The following is a 14,787-nucleotide window of genomic DNA, read 5'->3' as shown; positions in this document are numbered from 1 at the left end:
CACATTTATCCGTCAGGGGTAACCAGCCATGCTGTACTCGATCTAAGATGTGAGACACTGGCTGTGACGCCGTTGTCGATGCCCAATTTGAAAGCTGAGGCATCGACGACGTTCAATTTCCTGGCACTAAGACTGAAGGACGGCTATGCAATGCATTACTTAAAAGCAAGCGCACAGACATGACGACAGCCTGGGTCTACCGACACTCGATAGCAGGACACAACTTTTTCTCTTCCTCAATATTATCGTCAGTCCTGAAAATGAACGGCACTCAGTTCCGAGCGCTTCTTGCAGATTAATCAGTAAAACCAATATACGTTGTACTTGTCATTGAACAACGCTGCTCGACCTGACATGGTGGCGGGCTGCCATTCCTCGTCAGGCACAAACACCAGCTGTTCCCCTCGCTCGAACGATCGTCCAAGCTTCTGCTTCAGCTTCGCCTGGTAGGTAGTGACTTCTGTTGGTGACCGTGTGATGGATGGAGTCTGTCGCTGGGATCGACTTGTACGGAAGCTGGTGTCCGTGTCTTGCGTGCTTTGCGTGTCGACCAACTCTTGTGAATCTGGCACCGCTGCAGCCACGACTGAGTCAGATCGTCTCGTTTGTGTCGACCCATGCCGAGGACGCTTGGAACGGGCTGGACTCAGGGCCAGCTCATCTACCGAGGTGTCTGAGTCGCCCTCCAGAGGCACCGACATGGACAGAGACGTATGGCTGCTGACATGCGTGCTGGATGGGGTATCGGCCGGCATTTGAGCCGCACGCCTGTTAGCCTGCTCGATGAAGCTCTCTCGCTGGGCGCCAGCAAGGTCGCGGGCATTGCGATAGTAGGTGGCGCCTTTCTGAAATGTCTCTCGATCGCTCGTCATTGCGAATGCCTTGACCTGTGTCATATGATAGTCAGCCTGTTCCCCAGTGGTCTGCGGTGCTGTTGGATGCGAGGTGTACATCTTGCAACGTATCCGTACCATTGAGATAGGTAGCTGGTAAATGAATACGCTTTGCCATCGTAGACCACCTCGTCAGCCCCATAGTTCTGCAGACTGTGCACGGCTCGTGCGCCAATTGCTCCATCGTGACACGCCTGCTTCTTCGCAACATCCGCACGACCCTTCTCACTCTTGGCTTCGAAGAAGAAGTTGGGTGCTATAGGGTTGGTTGTGTTCGTGGATGGGATGATCAGGTCACCGAGCTGATCGCGCACTTTCTTGTCCACCTTAGAGGCAGCAACCCCGTCGTACAGGTCAGGCTTAGCCGCCGCAAGGTCTTTGTTGAACGGCTTGATGTGGTTGAACTCGACGTCCGTCTCAGTCTTCCAATGATCATCTCGGCCGCTGATGCCAAGCAGTACTTTCTGCATCATCCTCGTTTCGCTACGGGCTTGGGCATTGGTCCGCTTGAACTGTCTAAAGTCCTCGTCCGTAAAGCGCGATGGAGACAGTGATGCTCTTTCCGCGCTCAGGTGTCGCAAGATGTCTTCGTAGTTTGTAGGGACAGGCGCGTCGTCGCCATCATAATCGTGGCCTTCAGGATAGACGTGTGCATCGATCAAGGCCTGTTCGTACTGGCCACTGTAGGGCGTAGTCTTTGAGGTTTTCGTCGATCTCGTGCGACTAGAGGCCCATGATCGCTTCAGACTTTGACCGCTGGAGGCACTCATCGGAAATGGAGCAAGTGCAAACTGTGGTTCAACATTAGCATGGTATGCAAGCTGGGAGGTGGCAGTTCGACTTACTCCACGAAGATGTGTGAGGACGGGACCACCACGACGGGCAAATCGCTGGAGTCGCTTAATATCAGGTTCCTCAGGTAGCTCGAGAAGCAATGCACTAGAAGGAGCAGGAGTGGCTCGATCTCTGCAATTTCGTGTCCTGTCGTCAAACTCTCGCAGGGCTTGCCGGCTGAGCTGCACTTGCGAAAGTCGATCCCAGAAGCCAGGGCTCGGTTGGTAATGGCGATGAGCAGAGGGCGAAGGCTGGTGTCTTTTCGGAGAAGGAGGACGACACTCGTCAGCAGCGTGTTCAGATGAAGAAGGAGCGCGTCGCTTGCGAGAGCATGGACTGTGGTCGACCGCAGGCATGAAAGAGAAGGAGTGACCAGGTGACGGACGGCTGTGAGAGTGCGACATCTTGTATGCTGAGTTGTCTCATCGATCGGCGCTCAAAGTTCCCCCACCGACCCTCATCTGTGCCGCGTCAAAGTCGATACCTTAGCGTGTCAGGTCGGTCGGCGCTTCCTGCAGAGACATGCATGGGGTGGCAGGCACCAGCATGCGTAGCTCGAAACGGTTGGTCGTGCGTGATCGAAGTCGCCCTCAGGGCTCCTTCATGCACGGTCGACGTGAGGGTCTTCTGTGCTGGCGGAAGTGCATGGCGCGTAGCCATGCGTGTAGTATTGAGATGGTGGTTGTGTTTGCATGTGGTAGATATGGAGCGAGAAGTCCGAGGTTCAGCGCAGGCGCATTCTTCTCGGCATTCATTCTTTGATTGTCAAGGCAGGTTAGCCGAGGGAATATTTGAACCTTGGCTTCGCCCTATCTTGCCTTGAGCACAACGTCTTCTTTACAACCACCATGTACTCCTCCTTCTCATGGGTGACTTCGTCGAGCGGATGCGCGCTCTGCGCATCGGAGATCGATACCAGCTCGTGCAGCTGCTGGGTGAAGGATCATTCGGCAAAGTCTACCTAGGTGAGCACGACGTCTATTGTACCAACGGACTTAATGCTGACTCATACACAGGACGCGACGCAGAGACTGGCGATGAGGTCGCCATCAAGCTGGAACATTGCAAGATCGACCCTTCGCTCCTCGACGAAGAGATCCGCGTCTACCAGAGTCTCCAGTCGAAGCCGGGGTTTCCCCGGGTGTTCTGGCATGGCTGGCAGGACAGCTTCCAGGTCATGGTGTTTGAGCTGCTGGGACCGAACCTGGAAGACCTGTTCTGCTACTGTGGCGAGACGTTCTCCCTGAAGACGACGTTGATGCTGGCCGACCAGTTGCTGCATCGGTTTGAGTCGTTGCATGCCGCCAACTACTTGCACCGCGACGTCAAGCCCGAAAACTTCTTGCTGGGAACAGGCCGTCATGGGAACACCGTCTACATGACCGACATGGGGCTGGCCATCTATCGACCGCTGGTCACGGCACGCACAGCCCCAGGGCCACTGCACTTGCCCATCTCATCCGAAAGAGCACCACGCGAACCGAGCTTGATCGGCACATGTCGATACGCCAGCGTCAACGCCCATCTCGGTGTCCGTGAGTGCTTCTCCTCCTTGACCTTTTTGCACCCTCCACTAACCAAGCTGTGTGTTCAGCGCAGTCACGACGAGATGATCTCGAAGCATTGGGATACATGCTGATCTACTTCGTCACCGGGTCCCTGCCCTGGCAGGGCCTCAAGACCGTGAATCGAGCGGAGAAGTATCGGCGCGTGCTGGAGATGAAGCAAACCGTCAGCGTGGACGAGCTCTGCCAAGGACTGCCACCTGCTTTCGTTACATATATGACCTATGCTCGCTCCTTGAACGAAGACGATCAGCCGGACTATCGCTATCTTCGGAACCTGTTTCGCCAGCTGCTCCGCCAACAACGCTTTCAGCACGACCACGTGTACGACTGGACGATCCTGGAGTTCTATCGACAGGACCGCGCTGAGGCACAACCTCAAGACTGAAAGCACGGCGAAGTGAAGCTAGGCCTCAGCTCATACTGAACAGGACCGACCACCGAGCACGAGACGTGGGAGATACGAAGAAGGTTACGATGCGCACACATCTTACCGACTCTGTGCAGCGGAAGCCTTTACGTTACGACCTTGAGAGCGAGGAAAACTCAAAATGTTACAAGATCCGGAAGATTCGGTCTGGTCTGAGGCAGTATCTCCAGCAGAAACTCCAGTGGCCTCACCAGCATGTTCGGTGCACCCTGTGGAGACTAACATCACAACCTCACCATGCTGATCGATCATCGCGACAATGATGCATCCTAGACCTCGATCGAAGCTGCAAAGGAAGTATTCTTTGCAATTCACTTCATCGTTAGTCTTTACAGGGTGTTCCTGGTTCTGACTGCTCGCCTGCATCTAGGATGGCATGATCGCACATCCTTTATGCAACCATATCCAACTGTTGACTGTGTGGACTGCAACGGTTCATAGATGGTATTTCTCATGTGAGGGTAGTTGGCAACCATGAGCTTCTGGACTATTTCTGAAACTACGTTGAGATTGTCAGCGACATGGAGTACACCGCAGACATTGTGTTGCAGAAGGTCGTGTTGGTTGAGGTAGAAAAGCTGCAACCAGGTGGGCATGCCTTTGACCCCAACAACGCCAAGCCGATAGGCACGAATGCGGCTCACACACGACTGTTCGTGGTGGTTGTCGTGGTCAAGAGGAATCCGGAGAATCGTGCCACCCAAGACTAACAGCACGAGCTTCTTCAAAAATAATGGATGCAATGTGCCAATCTGACGGGTCTGCGAAGATGGAGGTCGTTCGCAATTCGAGCTGACCACTATCTCCGGGAAAGCAGCCTCGAAACCGTGACGATCGTTCTCGAGCGACAACGGTGAGGACGAAGCTCCACTACCCGATAACTGTCGCTAGCCAAGAACAAGACCAGCTAGGCTCACGAGCCATGCTTAACGATAATGGACTACCGGTGTAGAGGAGGCCTAAACCGACACCGCCCTAGTGCCGCCCGATCGGGGAAGGCGCTGCCTCGCCGCTTTGCCCACGTCTATAAAGAGTCCTTCCCCGTCCAGCGCCCAAGACCACTCTTCTTCCTTTCTGCACATTTTCGGTCTAGACGTCTATCAAATTTCCGGTCTTTACAAGTATGTGACACACCTTCTGCCGGGGCACCAATCACAGTATGCCATGCCGATGCTGAATCATTGACACTGTGGGCCTGGCCTTACTCTTTGCAGTGCCCCTCTCTCAAGCTCGACTGTCAGCTCACCCGCACCAAATCTTCGATACATTTCTTGGATGGCTCTGGCGCAAGGGCCGATTCCTGATGTCATGACCGACGTGGCCAACTGCCGAAACGGTCCAAGTCGAAATGCTACCGGACCCTCCTGGGAGCCGTACCACCGCCCGGCAGGCACGACGTTACATTGCAAATGTGGTTGGCGTTGCTGCTGCCAATCGCAAAAATGCCTCATGCTCCCCTTGCGCGGTATTCCCGCGTATATTCAGTCCTGGAAGTAGCTTCCTGGGCTTTTAGCGATAGCTCACGCGGCGGTGCAGGTCGACAGCAGCTGATTGTGGTATTTTAGTTTCCGGTACGTATCCACATCGTTGATGACCCCTTGAAGATGGAGGTGGACACCTTTAAGGAACGTTTTGGGGGCAGTGCATTGCAAGGCGCATATGCTGATGATTCTCTACTACAGGGACTTTTGCTTGGGTCACCACCTGACGGGTGCGATTGAGGGCCATGCCTCGAACCAGTGCTGACGTCCACCCTCGCATGATGTCGAGGTGCTTGTGACAACGACCAAGTCTTCCAGCATGGTCGGGGCGACCACCTGGGTGCAACCCCAGCGAGTTGCCGTACGATCAACTTCTTCTCTGTCTGCCACGTCGCACTTTCAGCGACGACTCTGCCTTGCCATTGGGGTTCCGTGCTTACGACACCAATCGATTTGACACGAGAGAAAAGTGGAGCGGGAACAACGAGAATGGCCCGATATACTGCAGCGCAAAATGCATCTACGTGGAGCGAGAAGTGGAATCTATGCTGGGGAAAAGCTGATCACGGCCAATTTCCCGATCGCACGAGGGGCCTGCAGAGAACTCAGAACAATAGCAAGCGCTTGTGACTAGTGCAGAAACGAGGCAGGGCAGAATTCGTCCAAGGCGCTGGGTGTCAACATCTTCTGCAAGCTCCTGGCAATACTTACGTCGTATGCCGTGCTTGATCGAGTCGGCCTCCGCATGTCTGGCGCATTGTACATGCATGGATCCGACCACTGTGCTAAACGAGCTCGTCGTGATCGGCCAATATCTCCATTGCCATCATCGTGTCTTCTACCGTACACTATAAAGCGCTGGCAACCTTCCAATATCCCCTCTCCTGGCAACCATCACTGCTGCTGCTTTGTGCAAGCCCTGCGTCTCGGAAGATTTACCCTGGAAACTGCTTCGATCCAGCAACAGGAGACGTCTCAGCATGAAAGATTCAGTCCAGCATAATGCTCTAATTGAGGACGGTGGATGTCCATACCAACCTGAAGTTATTGATTTGACTCAAAGTGATGATGTATGTCCGATCGAGAGCACATGTTCAGCACAGCCTAATCTCAATACCAGGACAGCGCGTTCGAAGGGGATACAGAATCGGACGATGATCTCCCCTCCCTTCGAAGTATCATGCTCGGGCGTAACAAGAAGAGAAACATCACGAAGTCAAGAGATGTCGAGGACAGTGTATCAGACAAGGTCATCGACTTTGCCCGAAACGGTGGTACAGTTGTCCTAGGCGGCCTATTCAGCTCTTTGATACGGCCAAACGATTTGCGAACATACTTCAGCAGCAAGTGGGCTCTTCCTTAGGCGGCGGACTCCTATCATCGCACCACTGTCGTTCTGAATCAGATCGCAGAAGGACTTCCGAGCGGCAGGTTACCGTTTTCGTACAGCCAGAAAGCCGTTTTTCTTGCAAACGTCGATAAGGAGGCAGCATGGTATTTACGGAATCAAGACTCAGTCATAGAATCCCGCCTTTTCCTCCCAGAGCCCGTTGCAAGTAGGTCAGAGACTCCTGTTGCGTTCGTGAAGGTTGGGAATGGCTGGCTAGGATACATTAGCGATGTGAATGCTGAGGACGACACCGATTCTGTGGTGTTGGGAATGTTGAGACTACTATGACATTCGTGTACGGCAAAATTCCAAGAGCAGATTATCGAGGATTTCTTTGTTTAGCTCGACGCTCCAATTCACCAGCATTATGTTTCTGACTTCGACTGTGCAGACTCCCGAGCCAGACTCCCATAATTTTACGCCAGGCACTGGGCACTCGCGCAACCTTTGTTCGTACCATTGTCTTCACTCTAGAACTGTTCGTCCCTGTTCAAGGATGTCAACTTCTGCTTGTAGTTTACTGCGCTGTTCAGAGATGAGATCATCCTCACCAGCAAGTCGTTGGAGATCCTCAGCCTCAAGCTTGCCCCAAAACTCTGCAGAGAATGCGTGTAGTGGTCCACTTTTGGAACAGATCAGAATGTAGTCCATGACCTGCTTGCAAAGGTTGTCCATAAATCTCTCGCGTGCGACTTTGTGATAGGAACGCAGAACATCCCCAAGCTCTTCTGTGCTGTGTACCTCGTTACTAGCGTAATACGTTAGAGCTGAGCATGTGCCCATTTGACTCAATGGGGCAAGGGCGAAGCAGAAAAGAGGCTGGGCAACGCTTTCGAATGGGGTATGCGTTGGGACCCAAAAGCTACCCTCGAGATTGGGTGGGCCGTGGCCGTGATGTCAGTGCACAGGCCGCAAGACTGGCCGCAGCGATCTGAAACACATGCTTGCTTCGGGTGACGCTGTATGGAAGCCATGCTGTTTCATATCCCACCAGAAGTCGATGCGTCGCCCCTCGGGATGGTGCTCCACTGTGCTACCAGAATGTGGTGCTGTCCTCAATATTGGGAGGGAGGAGGCCATGATATCGGCGAAAGCGGCCGGCGGCGCGCCTTCTGAAACATGCTAGTATGAATGCTGTAGCGGCAGGGCCTTGTTCGACCAGCAATCAAAGCTGTTCTCTACTCTTGGCCGCATGCAGCATGAATTCCTGGTGGTCAAATTCTAGTGGAAGATGCAGCAGCAGGATCTGGTAGAAGTTGTTAGCAGCGGACTGGTCGGTGGAGCATTCTCGTCGCGGTGCAGCATCGATTTCTCGTGGCAGCACTCACGCGGTGCCTAGCAAAAGAACGATGAACGCACCCGGAGAAGTGAGCCATGTTGATACCATGCACTGCATGTATGGCTACCATTGTCGTCTGTGAATCCTTCTCAGGCCCATCAAGCCTTGCGTGGGTCAATCGACAGTCTGTCCGTGGGCTGCGAGGAAACAGACAGAATGGTCAACCGCGACAATGACGTTGTCCGTGCTCATTTCCGCAAGATCGAACAGAACTTTCATCCGGTCCTCGAGATGCTGGAGCGGTATCAGGCTCGTATCCGTGATCGACGAGCTTCTCACGCCGCCATCGAAAGCATCAGGACCGGTCTCACCGTCTTGAGAAGATGGTTGATCCACGCGCAGCATCGGGTCGACACCACCAGAGACAGGATCCTTCTCGGTGTTGAGGACAAGGCAGTGGACTGGCGCGTGTGGGGCGATATCACCCACATTGTGTCCATGCCAACGGCAGTCTGCAAATCTCTGTATAACGTTCTGGTTCAACTCCAGAACGTGCCTTCCATCCTAGCCACTCGTCAGGCCTCGAATACTTGCACGACGAAATCCGGAAAGCTTCGTGGTGCAACACAGTTGTTCTCGAGACAGTCGCGTACCGGACTCAAATCGATCGAGCGCCATCTCGCCAAGATTCGCATCACGACCCTCGTCCTGTCGGACCTTCTCGCATCTCTGGGAGACAGAGAAGCCTGTGAGACATCGAAGACGTTTGGAGATTGTGAAGATGGGACAAGATAGAAGAGCTAGCGTGATAGTGCCGGGGTGTGCAATCCGCGACACTGCAAAGGCAAACGTCAGAGACTGTCGAGTCTCCCTGTTGGCAGAAGACAATAGTGTACCCCGCTACGGCGACTCACGAACATCCAGGATATTTTTTCACGGCCTTGCTCTTGTGGATTGTGCGGCCGCACCGACTCCCTACGTTACTGATCATTCTGTAATATCCACTACTCGTCGCCACCCCCGTAGGTCTATGCTCTTGTAGTGTCCTGGTAGTTGGACAAAATGACAACCCTTTTTTCTTTCCTATTTTCCCCGGTCGCTCGATCATGTACGATGCATCAATTCGACTTTGCTCAACCAGTGACGTCGCTGCTCGGATCCCGTCGTCGCTTTCAAAGTTGGCGCTCAGCAAACCTGCAGCTCTATTTGGTTAATTTGCCTTGTCATGCGTGACTTATACTAGACCCCGCTCCTGACTTTCCATTGGTTCCTCAAGAGCGTTGCCTGAGCGACTCGCGACCTCGTCGGTTTCAAGAGATATACTTTTCAACGCGGCACATATGACCGCGCATAACTCACAGCCATGCAGCCTTGTAGATACAAGTCGGAAGATGTTCTCCGAGTGCTTGAACGGTGCAGATACCATAGGTGCTCAATGACGGACCGAGTGCCACTGCTGATACGCCAGCAAGGCAAAACTCAACGACGCGAAACAGTGCATGATGGCACGAGACTTATTGGTTCAGCTCGATCACACAAAGGCTGTCAGGTTGGTTCTTCCGGCTAGGAAACTGCGATATGGAGAGAGCCAGCGCGAGGTGTGATTGAACGGTTTGCCAAAAGAAGGGGGAACGGACGAGATGGGGCGAAGAAGCTGGCTAATGTAGTCGCGGCGGCGAATCAAGCAGGCATCACAGCACCGTCTTACCTCTTCATAGGATGGCAGTCGCGAAGACAAGAGCCAGCTTCCATATCAGCAGCCTTCAGTCTAGGCGGTGAACCATGGCCTCAATTAGTGGTGTTCGTCTCGGAGTCCACTCACACTCAACGCAGTTCTGCTTTCTCGTCAGTGCCACTCCTCCTCTTATAAACTTGTAAGGGTTGAAGGCTTTCTATGGCTTGTATGCATATTGCCTGCAACATCGTGAGGGTCACGTTCTGATCAGCAGTCCTTATCCCAGGCATGGCTGAGGCAATGTGCCGCTCCTTTCGGTGGCACCGCTGCTTCAAATACCGAGAGAGGCCATGGTCGATCCGCCAACCGCCTTCGATGTGAGGCTCTCACTGAAGATCTGGGGCAGATTGATCACATTGCGACCTCAGCTTTGCATGGCAGCTCCAGCCATCGGTACTGGATGCGGTGGATCGATTGTCAGATTGGGGTCTATACCGCTGTACGCCAAGGACGCTTCACTCGTCCTCGCGAGCTGCCACTTCTACATTTGCGTGGCATTGTTCTTCGTTGCTAGTTCAGCCACGTCCGATGCGTGTCAACTGCTGTGAACTGGTTAGAGGCATCTGATGACAGAGCTACTATACATAGAACGCGAGCAAAGCGATGCAGGCTGCCACCAGTTGTCCAAAGGCCAGGGCGTTGCTCCAATCTCCTGCTGGCCGTTGCCAACTGAAGACACACACCAAATGACTATCAGTGCCAAGTAGAGCCCGACAGCATTACGTGGTAGCTCGCGACAGAGCCGATCTCTTTGCCATCCGAGAGTGAAGTGCAGACCGCGAAGCACGTCGTTCCTGTCATAGAGCTGGTGGCGGACAGGTCCGACGACCCGATTCGGACCACTGCGAGGTTAGCTGCTGCTTCACGATGAACGAAAAGTCACTCACTACACTTCGTAGATACAGCTTTCCGTAACCATTCCTTCCAGACTTCTGATACCGTTGGCGTCCGATGGATTTCGCGCACATACTGTCAGGAGGTCCAGCATCTGGATTTTCCTTTGGCGAGACCGAGCCATAGAGATTTGTGTCCGTATGCAAGGTTGTGATCGATGTTCCATCATATCCACACACTGCTTGCTGTGGTATCCATACTCGTCACAGGAGTCGCCAAACTCAATATCGATGCTATCCGGTTCCAGTGCGAGGACCTGGTCCACTTCTTCCCGAACTCTGGCAAGATCGAAGGGTACCATCCGTATGGGAAACGTTCCGTTGTCATCAACGACACCCACAAACTGAAACTGTGCTGCATGAGTGACGCCGTAAGCAGAAAGCATTGAAGTCACTTACATGGACTTCCTCCACATGTGTGATACCATAGAATGGCAGCCACCGTTTCCATCTACCGTGGTGCTCGAAGCACGCCCACCGCAATCTCTCGACAATGTCGGCGTCACAATCACACTGGCAAGGCAAGGCAGAATTATCTGACCGGTCAGACTGCGCAATGGAGGGCTCTGGCGCGAAGGTCTGAAGACAGCTTTGTCAGAAATCCAAACAAGGCAAGACAATGGAATCCACGAATAAGCAAAACCGTAAGAATAGGATAGCTGCCGTTCGCGGACGTCCACATTAGACCCCCGCACTTGTCAGATGCAAAGTTGAAGGTAGTTGGGCGTCTCGTAAGTTGACGACCATTTTGAGCTGCAAGACCGATCAGGCTATGAAGAATAGCGCCAATATCAAGTTGAGCTCGTGTGCGAGCGTCAGGAGAGGTCAGGAGAGGACAAGAGCGGCCTGGAGATCTGTGCGGTGACGTCGAATCGAACACAAGATGTGCAAGACCAAGCCCACCAAGACGTTCTATCATACCTTCGAAACAGTTAGTCGGTGAAATGGGTCTTGGTCTTTCCTGTTCTCGATCGGGTGGTGAACCCGATCTTGCTCAAATACTGGACAGACCGTGTCTTGCCAGAGAGACTCGCAGTCTTCTATTTGATCGCGTCAGGTAATTGAGCGATGGAAGTGATTGTGACGGGTAACCACTTTGCAATCGTCACATATAAACAAAAGCGCGGGCTTAAATTGTAGCGAACCGGCGAGATTTTCGCGGCGTGATCATAATTGCCACGTAGACTTCATTCCTTGGCACAACGTTCAATCCTTGTCGAGGTGGATCGCTGGTGTGGATGACCATCACACCGGTTGCCTTGGTGCCATCACGAAATCTCTAGACTGAGTAGTCACTGGCACGGCTCGAGAATAAGAGTTGCTCGTAAGGGCAATGCTTGTCATCAGCCGCCGAGCACGGCTTTAGTGGACGCCGTTGTTGCATGAGAATGTGCATCATGACTTGACGAGCTCAATGACCTTCTATCCTCAGCCTATACGAGCTTTGTGCGATATAAGAAGATCAGCTACTAACGATCATCTACCGCGAAAGGATTGCTCTCGATTTTTCTTGTTCTGGGAACGGAAAAGAAGACTGTGACTTGAACTTTCACGGATATGAAGGCAGACCAAGTGGTGTTCTTATGAGGTACTGGGAAAGCCATACGCGTGCGAAGACAGCATATGGAACGATGTCAAGAGCTTTTCACTTGACCGGATATGTCGAGAACGCTCGCTGATCGAGCAAATGCTAGAGATCCAGGACGTTGAACAAGCTAAACTCAAGTCGTTCACTTGGATGAAACATCTCGTATGTTTGTCTACAGGCGACTTGCTGACAACAGCTACGGCAAGAAGCTTTATGGAGAACACGGCGATGCCTATCGTCCTCCACGAGGTCGATACAAACCTGTTCGACAAGCAGCAGTTCCAATATGTTACCATCTCCTACCCCTGGCATCCGGTACCATACGAATCTGGCAAATGTAAGAACTTTCGGATCAGGACGCTCGAAGGTGACGAACATCCCAGCGTCGTCCGCGACACGATCATGCGGCGCGCTGTTCACTACGTGCAACATCATCACCTGAAGGGCTTTTGGATTGACCACGAGTGTCTTGATCAAGAGGACACCGTAAAGCACCAGATCGCAATGCACTCGATGGACCGACTCTATGCGGAAAGTCCCTGCTCGGTCGGCATGCTAACGACCAAAGTAGACCGTCAGTGGAAGCTGAATGCTCTGAGTGCACTGCTGGATGGATCCCTCTTTCGAGGCACAGGAGATGAGACTGTCGTGACTGCGCCGCCGTCTCTCGAATCGGCTGGCTTCTGGCGAGTGCTGAAGTGGTTTGTCCGTCTCGTCTCCGATCCCTGGTGGCGGCGATGCTGGATCTTTCAGGAGGAATACTGCGCAGGTCGGAGGATGTCCATCCTCATTCCATGCGAGCCGAGCTTACAACAGAACACTCCAGAGTTTGGAACGATGCGTGGCGAGCTCGAGATACCGGCCATCGAGCTGCGCACTCAACTCACCGTTTTTGCCTTGGCTTGTCAACGTGACGCTAGACTGGACGCGAAACAGAAACACTTTGTGCAAAAGACCATACTGCATAAAGCGGAGCGATACCAGACGTCCTACCAGCATGGAAGGCACCGGGGACATACCTTGTCGGCCATCATCATGGCAGACCTCCAACGACGCCGTATCAAGTATCCACGGGATTTTCTTGCCGTTTCGGCCAACTGCTGTGCTTATAGCAGACGGCTCGACGAGGAAGCGCTAGACCAGCACGATGAAGTCAGCCTGGGGCTGTCCTTATTCGTTCAGGCACTTATCAACGGAGAAATTCTGGTCAACCAGAAGCACACCTGTCGAACATTTCGTCGAGGCTTCGCTGCATTCTTCCATCAGCAGATATTCAGCGCGGTGCAACCCCCAATGGGAATGGACACCCTCACTTTCCTCAAACATTGCCGCCTCACGAATATACAGTTGTGTCATGAAGGAATAGCGACCACAGGATATCTTTGGCGGATCACAGATGCTCTGAAGGTCGGCAGCGTGGAAGCAAGGTACCAATTCCCTTCCCACCAAAGCTCCACACAGTCGTGCGACAGCCTATGGGCATGTTTGAATCAGCTTGCTCAGAGGATAGCATCGTCGCACCCCTCGTTAGCCAGTCGGCTGAGTCACTTCATATCGGAGAGGAAGACAAGGTCTAATCTAGCGGTTCGAGACGAGTTTATGGTGGCCATGGCCAAAGAAGTGGCTCGTGCCTGGAGCGACAAACGCAGGCTTGTCGTTGGTGAGCTTCTAAGTCATGGCACTGGTTGTGGGCTCTTTGTCGCAACAGACCCACATGATCTGCCCCGCCATGTCTTCACCTCATGGCACAATGCTTCAGGTTCACCTTTCCGAGATACGCAAGAGCCAGTCGACAAACACGTGTCGCTGGAGCTTGACGTGGAGGCAGACCTCAGCGACCGAGGACTTCCGCGACTGAGAACCAGGAGATGGATCAACGGACTCTGCTTCTTCAGTCAAACAGCGGAACAAGAGGTTGTCTTTCCATGGCCAGATTCATTCCTATAGATTGGTCATCAGGAACATGTTTCTCGAAACTACTTTCTGATCCTTCATCCATCTGGCCTGTAGCCGCCGCACTCTTTTGTAGCTCGTCCAAGAAGTCCTGCACTGCGTGATATAACTCGCAGACCGCCGGTCGAAGAGGAAGAGGATAGTCGCCAGGGATGATCGTGATACTCTCGATGGTGTCTTGTGGCGACTCGATGGCAGTGCGGAGGAAGTCGCAGAGCTGCTCTCCTGGGTCTGGGTGTTGCATCGCAGCGCGAAAACCTCACGTCGCTTGTCAGTGCTATTGCTCGTTCAAAAGAGGTGGACATATACAAGCTGTACGATGTTGTTCTCTCCTCACCGACTAGGAGGTACTTTCACACCCGTTTTCGTGGCGTTGAAGCAGCTATATTCTTCCCCCGTCGTTGCCTTGACACCAACGCTTGTTCCGCCTCTTCAAATGCTTGTGTCACCTTCAGTGTCTGTGTCCCTGCTCTTTTACTTCTTCCTAACGTCTGTGCTTGTTCGTGGGAGGTCATCGCAGCTGGGGTGGTCGCGATTGGACGAGGGTCGGCCGCATGCGCACGCGAAGGAGAGAGGTCGAGAGGGTCACCGTCGAGATCAGAAATATCGTATACTGGGCCGTTATCGCCCTGTGTGAGGTTGACTCCTTCGGTAGTGTCATCCTCCTCTCGCTAGGTTGTGCCAGGTATATGAACAGTAATTTTAGTGCCCTACGATGATGGCAAGTGGAGGATCCGAGGAATACA

At 53.2% G+C, this 14,787-nt stretch overlaps 4 protein-coding genes across 4 annotated transcripts; 3 read left to right on the top strand and 1 right to left on the bottom strand.

Moving 5' to 3' along the window:
- Positions 1-299: 299 nt before the first annotated feature.
- Positions 300-2,131, bottom strand: PMZ80_011248 (uncharacterized protein; the record flags this gene model as incomplete). The annotated part of the gene is made up of 3 exons (XM_064879627.1): positions 300-908; positions 962-1,684; positions 1,739-2,131. The coding sequence occupies 3 exons, from the start codon at positions 2,129-2,131 to the stop codon at positions 300-302; spliced, it is 1,725 nt and encodes a 574-aa protein (XP_064724611.1).
- Positions 2,132-2,592: 461 nt separating this feature from the next.
- On the top strand, positions 2,593-3,680 carry PMZ80_011247 (uncharacterized protein; the record flags this gene model as incomplete). Its single annotated transcript, XM_064879626.1, has 3 exons — positions 2,593-2,692; positions 2,744-3,262; positions 3,322-3,680. 3 exons carry the CDS (start codon positions 2,593-2,595, stop codon positions 3,678-3,680), a joined length of 978 nt encoding a protein of 325 aa, XP_064724610.1.
- A 2,503-nt stretch (positions 3,681-6,183) lies between these two features.
- PMZ80_011246 (uncharacterized protein) lies at positions 6,184-6,566 on the top strand (the record flags this gene model as incomplete). The annotated part of the gene is made up of 2 exons (XM_064879625.1): positions 6,184-6,273; positions 6,324-6,566. The coding sequence occupies 2 exons, from the start codon at positions 6,184-6,186 to the stop codon at positions 6,564-6,566; spliced, it is 333 nt and encodes a 110-aa protein (XP_064724609.1).
- A 5,750-nt stretch (positions 6,567-12,316) lies between these two features.
- Positions 12,317-14,035, top strand: PMZ80_011245 (uncharacterized protein; the record flags this gene model as incomplete). Its single annotated transcript, XM_064879624.1, has 1 exon — positions 12,317-14,035. One exon carries the CDS (start codon positions 12,317-12,319, stop codon positions 14,033-14,035), a length of 1,719 nt encoding a protein of 572 aa, XP_064724608.1.
- Positions 14,036-14,787: the final 752 nt, after the last annotated feature.

Source organism: Knufia obscura (genome assembly GCF_036327395.1).
Source record: "Knufia obscura strain CCFEE 5817 isolate CBS 148926 chromosome Unknown scaffold_34, whole genome shotgun sequence".
Taxonomy (NCBI): domain Eukaryota; kingdom Fungi; phylum Ascomycota; class Eurotiomycetes; order Chaetothyriales; family Trichomeriaceae; genus Knufia; species Knufia obscura.
Note: the sequence above shows the minus strand (reverse complement) of the source record. Positions and strands in the feature narration are given on the sequence as shown.